Below are 7,346 nucleotides of genomic sequence, written 5' to 3'. Positions count from 1 at the left end.
TTGCACGCTTTTAAGTGCTTCACCGCTTAGTTTAATTTTAATTAACTTGGCGAGATCGTTTTCATTGATTGTCGGGACTATGCTACGTGCCTCTCGACAACCGTCGATAAACAAGTGTAAGGGTATGTTAAATCCGTCGAACTTAGGTACGAAGTTAACAGCGTCTTTCAAGCTAAAATTTTTTATTGGCGATACTATGTTTTGAGTGGAATTCATTAGTCCCGTTCTAAAAGTCCCCGGTGTATAATACATAGTAAATGGGCTGCTTGTAAAATTAGTTTTGTTTGTAGGGGTAAATGTGTCGAGTTGGAGTGAAATCGACTTTTTCCGATTTATTATGAGTCATTTCTGGTGATTTGGAAGCGGACGGTGTGTTAGTCATAGATACGTTTGTAGTGGGCGCGTTGTACGTGTCTGAATTTTCAATTGCTGTTTCGTAACTCGTTTGATTTTCGATGAGCTCGAGTAATGGAATTTCAGTTTTATCTAATTTTAATTTTTCAAAATTTATATCCGTAATAGCGTTAAGGAGGAATGCTGGATTTAAATTTTTACTAGTCATTTCAATGAGGATGTCAAATATTAAGTCATCTTTACATAAAAAGTCTAATTGGCTTGTATCAATGTAGTCTTGTAAATTATATTTTAGTCTTTGTAATTCTTTGACTCGGGTAATTTGCTTTGTTTCGGTGGGTGGAAATCTTTGATGCAGATATGTGAGACATTCTGTAAGCGTAGGCTCCCTGTTTGTTGTGAAGTTTGGTTCTATTTCGCTAATTTTTTTTGTTAATATTTTTAGTGTGATTAGTTTTCGTTCGTAAGGTGTTTCGACCATTGTAATTTTGCGATAAGATCCTAATTACCAAGAAATGAGGGGCCCCTAATTGTTATGTCTAAGCGAGGAGATGGTACAGCCAGACGTAATAATATATTCAAGTATTGTCGCGTTGGTAAAGGTTGGATCTTAGTCAGGAGTTAAGCAGAGGTTGGTTAAAGGGATAGCGCCCTTATTATACGTAGGGCGTTTTAAGTAGATAAAATAGTTTCTTACCTTATTAGGATTGGATTTCAGAAGAGGTTTTTTTACGAACAGTCTCAGGTGTTTGGGCTTGATTTAAGGTTTATTGTTTAAAGTTAATTATAATACTTAACAGAGTATAATCCCGGTTCTAAGTAGCCGGATAGTTAGACTTAAAAAATAACTTTGCGAAACTACCAAAATACTGAATCGTCAACTGTGTACTCCGTACTGTATACTATATACTGCTTGTGCGAATTCCAATCCAGCCTTTTTATACCGTAGGCTGAGATGCCCCTTCCTGTGTTTTCGCTAATTTAATATGCGGTGAGTAATATTCGCGGAAATATTATGGAGACGTGCTTAGACTAATCTATCCCGCTAGATAGATTTACAAATCTTCCCAGGAGGGTTAGTACAATAGAAAACTAAATTATCGGTTTGTTACCATAACTTATAATTTGTCACGTACTTTTTCTTTCGTATCGACGTGACAACAGACTCCATTGCGTTAGTGACATCTGTAGCAGTTTTCTGTTTTACTGGAACTCCCTAAGCATATTTAGAAAACGTATCTATAATAGTTAATAGATAGCGAAAACCTTTATTCTTTCTAGAATAACTTTGCATCTCAAGAAGATCAGCTTGCCACGTCTCATCTATTCCACGTATATCGACTTTTCGACGAGGATAGTTTCGACGTGCTGGTTTGTGTAACTCATCCACCACTCTTTAATGTTTCATTTTCAATCTATTTGTTAAAATTGATGTAAAAAGTCAAATGGCGTAATCTTTATTTCTTTCTCCTTAATATTATTATTATTATTATTATCATTATAATTATTTGCTTGTAAATATTGAATCGCTTCTCCATACGTTCGTAATTCTATTCTTATTGTATTTAAAGATTTTCTAAGATTATTTATTGTAGTCGTAAGTGTAGTAACGTTAGCTTCACTAGTTTTTTGCAACGTTCTTAAGTTTACAGCATCGTTACTCTCCTATATATATACTCGGCTATATTACAAATTCTTTTGTCATTTGCGTCGTATTGTCCATCTTTAGTGATTTTATACCCTACACCAGGAGGACCTTGATTACCCTCCTTTTTATTCAATATACGTTCAAACACATCAACACTCATTTTATTACTGAGGAATATTTAGGATTCTCTTAATATATCTAGCCAGCTTTACGTGATTGAATGAATTTCATTAATATGACTAGGATTACCGGCGGTTTGTCCGGCGAGAAGTAATCTCAATCAAGCTTGTTTGGATCATCTCAATATACATAATCAAATAATGTTTCTTTTCTTGCTATTTTATAGTTAGGAAAAAAACCTCTTCCATCAAAGTCAATTTTCGCTTCTTAGCAGTACCGCTCAAAGAGAAATTTGGACCAATATACTTTTTGAATTTATCTACATGCTTATTGCGATATTCGCCGATTATTTCGCAACTCTTACAATGAGCGTTAGTGCTTTCAAGAATTTTTATATAATTATCAATATCCGATGAACTGATTAATTTAGAATTAAGTTCTTTACGAAAGAGAAGTTCCATTAAACCAGGCGTCTTGCTGAATGCTTTATCATTCACAGACACATTATCATTTTGGAAAGAAATTGGAGAATTGCCTATGACATATGTATTTTCATGCAAGCGAACGCCAAATGTCTTGTCTAAATTACTTTTCATGAGGTTCATGCAATAGTCGAATATAGTTTCCTACAATCGAATCATTCAATAGCTGTTTTTGTTGTTTTGTAGTTACAATTGAACTAACTTTGTCTAAATTTATTACAGTGATGATTCACTAGTCTTATTATATCGTCTTCATTAACATTATCATCATCATCATCATCAGCAGCAGCAATAGATATAGCGAATTCAAATGTAGAATCAAGCGGATGTAACGTAGACTTTAAGTCATTAAGGGGGTTATCGTGAAATTTCATTTTCTGTAGAATTTTTTAGAAAAATTGGTGTGTATAGATTTCGGTGTCCTCTATAATATATAAAAAATTCAGGGACCCTAGCTTCACCGAATACGAGAAAAAAAATCGTAAATTTGAATTCTTATACATGGCGTCTTATGGGGAAGAGCGTTCCCGCAACGACATAATTACAAATAAGTCTGAAAGTTTTCTGTAGATTTAAAAAAAAAACTAGTGTGATAATGAGCAAGGTTGTAGCTATTATATAAAAAAATAAAAAATATCTTTTACTTCACCGTTTCAGAGATAATATCTTCAAAAATACATACTTTTTTCGTAAGTCTGGTATAACATGTGGCCACGTGTGAAGAATTGGCAACACCGCTGACAATGCAGATCATTGTAGTGAACTGCACCGGCGCAGCGTATAGGAATTCAAACGCAACATGCTATAGACCAAAACTATTTTGATTTCGATATGATTCATTAAATTCTTTTATTTAATTTTAACATGAAAATAGATGCAAATTATTTATGTGAAAAGATGGGGTAATTGAATGAAAAAACAAATAATAAAAAACACCTTTTACTTTTAGTCATTATTTGTGTAGTGTATCTGTTACATGTACGCGCGTAAACTTTCACTGAAAATTGAAAATGAAATATTCCTACAAAAACACTTTTTTCAAAAAATTTTTCAAAAAAATATATTATAAAATATTTAAAGCTCAAAATATCTTTGTACGATTGTTCTTTCATAAAAAATCTCTTTTTAAAAATAGTTTTGCACTTTTCATAAACAAGGTAAATATAAATATATTTTTTGCATCCGACTACATATTTCAAATAACAATCACGTAACGATTAAATAATATGCTATACATATCTTCAAGTTTTTTTAGCCAACATATCACCTTAATTATAAGTATATGTAATACCAATGTTTCCACTATTTGTAACTGGCCATAAAGTCAATTATTTTTCCGAGAGTTTTTTTATCTCTAGTAACTATTGGTCTTCCATTTATATTACTCATTTAAGATAGCAAATTGACTATACTATCGCAACCTTCACTTTTATACTTTGTAAGTAAACTATCAAAGCTGATGTTAGCCAAACTCATTTTCTGTAGAATGCCAGCGCTTGCGATATTTTTCAAAGGACCTAATCGACTGTTAATTAATTGCCTAGTTATAAAATTCTTTACGGAAGTATAAAAACTAATTTTATTAGCAAATAGTTTGTCCTGTAATTCTAGAATGTCTACAAGTTCTTGTAAAACTTGCACATCAAATAGAGCTTCATGAAATGCAGACTCTTCATCTAAACCCAAAAAGTCGTGAGCCAAGTCTCCCAATTTATACCCTTCATGACTAATTTTTCATTCGGGATATTCCATTTTGAAAACTCGAAGAGTATCAACAGAACTGTCGATGATTTTAAATTCTTCATAGAGATCCTTATTATTTATCGCATAAATAAGTCGATTCATGTCAAAAGAAGAATTATGTGCAGCTAAAGTACACGAAGGTGAAACTGTCTTCAAGAAAGCTGAAAAGGCCATCAGTGCTTCATTTAATTCTACGGCTTCAACTTTTTTTCCATTGAAAAATAAATTGACTGAATGTCCAGATAAACCATTGACTTTTGTCACTTGCATAGGAATATTCCGAGTAGGCAGAGCGTACGTGCAAAATTCAATAGTACTTGAAGCTGCAGCTATTTGTAATATGTCACACGATTCTTCAAGTCCTGACGTCTCTAGATCGAAGAAAACAAGTTCCGATGCAGTGTCATTTATTTCTACCACTTTATCCAAGACACTAGCCGATATCACAGTATTCGTGGTATTGATTCCAACATTTCTTTGGTACGCAACACCTTCGGATTTCTCGTTTTGCTTGCGCGAGTTGATTCTTGTAGCTGTGAGTTCGATTCTTCTAAGTTTACTTTGCCTTGTAGTTTTCTGTAATGATTTCCTCTTTCTTAAATTATCTAATTTTTCACAGTAATGCAACATATTTTAAGCTCCCAACTGTAACATATTAGCTACCATGACTAGTCTAGAATCTCCTTCATTTTTTGTCAAAACCGAAAAAGCGACTCTATAATCACATGCTGCTGTTTTAGAGAGACATTTACTCTTTCGAGCTCTAGAGCATATTATACTATTTAAACTCTCGTTCGCCTGACTAAAAGCAGCCACCGTATATTGATCAGATTTACTTGCGTATCTGCTCAATACTACTTTTTTGTTCATATGCGCATTTATCTTTCAAAATAATTGTTTGCGAGTAGTCGCTCTCAAAACTTCGGCACCACGACCCACAATTTTCATGTTGGTCATAAAAATGATCTATTATACTCAATATTACTTTTTTTAGATCGGCTGATTGGCCTTTATTTTGGGAAATAGCATATTGAAAACATTTTTTCATGTGTAGAATAACTCCAACTTTTTTTAATTCTTTGCAGGAGTTGTTAGCTATTCCATACAAATCACTAAAAAAATTTTTCACAAGGTGATTTTTGTCCGACAACTTATGAATTGCTTGATTGCGACCTTGTCTGATTGCAGCTATAGTGCTGCTATCATCGTCACGTATAACGACACCCACATTCAAATTGACTTCTGCAAGTATCTTACTTTGATTTATCAGCTGTACCCTGGCACTTGCCTCCATCTACTTAGCACTGCCTGTGTGATTTTTCCTGCAACCGTGATCTGTTTTATCATGGTTTCTATCACACATGGCACACTGACGATTACGCGTTGTATAATCAATGACTTTTTGACTAAGAAATCCTATTATAGCTGCGTATCCGTTCAAATTGTCATAGCTGCGACCATTTCCGTTTACTCCAGCCCATATCAAATGATACTATTATATTAACAATTTCTCCACACAATGCATTAAATACATCAACAGTAATAGATTTATTTTTTATTGTCTGCAAACAACAATACACATCTGCAAATATCTCAGGGGGCCTATAAAAAAAATAAACTATATAAGATGATTGTATAATTTTTTTATTGAAAAATTTCGGTCTCAATTGTGTTTCAATTAGGCACACTTGTAAGACTTTGCATTTCTTTATAAAAACAGAATTCAAACTGAAAAACAAAGAATTTTTTTTATATAGTAAGTCGCACATCTGTCGTTCATGTCAAGTAGAACGTTTGTAAATTAGACGTATATAAAATTATTGATCACAATTACATATAGTTATAACTTCATTTAGTTATTTATGCTAAACAATACTCATATAATATAGGACATTCATATAAGTATCTTTTTCTGTAGTATAAAATCAGACGTATTGGGTTTAATAACCACGTGCAAAATAGTTAGAACAAAAAAATACATTAAAAAAATCAGATAATAATGAAATTGATCATGATACAATTGCTGCAATAAACAGCATGTCACAAATTAATCACTCATGTAACCGGTATAACACTATTCTACTGATAGTTCATATCAGGTGAACTTACAAATTTTCACACAATTTTCCTAAATTCTCAATGACCAACTTTCTCTCTTCTTCACCAACTCTTTTGCAACTCTCTCTCGCAGCCTTCTCAATTGCAGGTCCAACAACAGCCTTATACCGTTTATACAAATCCATAGAAACACCTGGTAAATCCAAGCAGCTCAATAGTTTGATCAATTCAGTACAACCCATACCAGAATACATTGTGCCTAAACATAAAATAACATGAATTTAGAATAACTTAATATATAAATTAACTGTAACTATAATATATAAAGTAATCAACATACTCAAAACAGCTGACATATTTACATCTGAGTAAATTGCATTGTTTATCTTAATTTTTTTGCCAGTGTGCACCACATTTTGCATACTACATTTCAAACAAGCAACTTTCAAAATACAGAAAAGTCCTTCACGGGTTTCGCATTTTATATTTGCAAGACTCAAAGTTTCTTTACATTGAAAGCAAGTCAAATTGTTTCCTAGTTCTTTGAGATTAACCACGCGGAATCCTTCGCACGTGTTGCTTTCCACCTCTTTTCTTTTCTTCTCTTGTTTCTTTGTTTTGGCTAAAGCCATTGCTTTTAAACATTTTGCTCTACTTTCTATTACTTTCAGTTTAGTTAATCTGCCGTTTTTGAGTCTAGGCCTGTCACTCATTTTTACCCATTGAAAAATAATTAGGATAAACGCAGAAACCAGCAGAAACACTCTGTATATCAACGACGGCGAGTGTATGTATTATCTACTGCTTGCTTTGCGATGTTGCCGCATCTATATTTTCACGCTCGCAGAGTAGTATTCGTGCACATGGATAGACGATTGGTATGTGTGTGTGAACAGCCACTTACAAAAGTATGGGTCCACCAACAGTAGAACGGACAGTAG

The 7,346-nt window shown here is 33.2% G+C and overlaps 1 protein-coding gene across 1 annotated transcript; it reads right to left on the bottom strand.

Annotated features, from left to right (window-relative positions):
• Window positions 1-4,338: 4,338 nt before the first annotated feature.
• Window positions 4,339-4,977, bottom strand: LOC131671769 (uncharacterized). Its single transcript, XM_058948464.1, has one exon. It carries the CDS (start codon window positions 4,975-4,977, stop codon window positions 4,339-4,341), a length of 639 nt encoding a protein of 212 aa, XP_058804447.1.
• Window positions 4,978-7,346: the final 2,369 nt, after the last annotated feature.

The sequence above is a fragment of the Phymastichus coffea genome, unplaced genomic scaffold (assembly GCF_024137745.1).
Source record: "Phymastichus coffea isolate CEN01 unplaced genomic scaffold, Cenicafe_Pcof_1.1 PCOF00010, whole genome shotgun sequence".
Classification (NCBI taxonomy): domain Eukaryota; kingdom Metazoa; phylum Arthropoda; class Insecta; order Hymenoptera; family Eulophidae; genus Phymastichus; species Phymastichus coffea.
The sequence above is the reverse complement of the archived record's forward strand: the minus strand, read 5'-3'. Positions and strand labels throughout refer to the sequence as shown.

Excerpts from the sequence above, each read along its gene's own strand:
- LOC131671769 (XM_058948464.1), bottom strand. The coding sequence starts at position 4,977 with ATGTTGCATTACTGTGAAAAATTAGATAATTTAAGAAAGAGGAAATCA.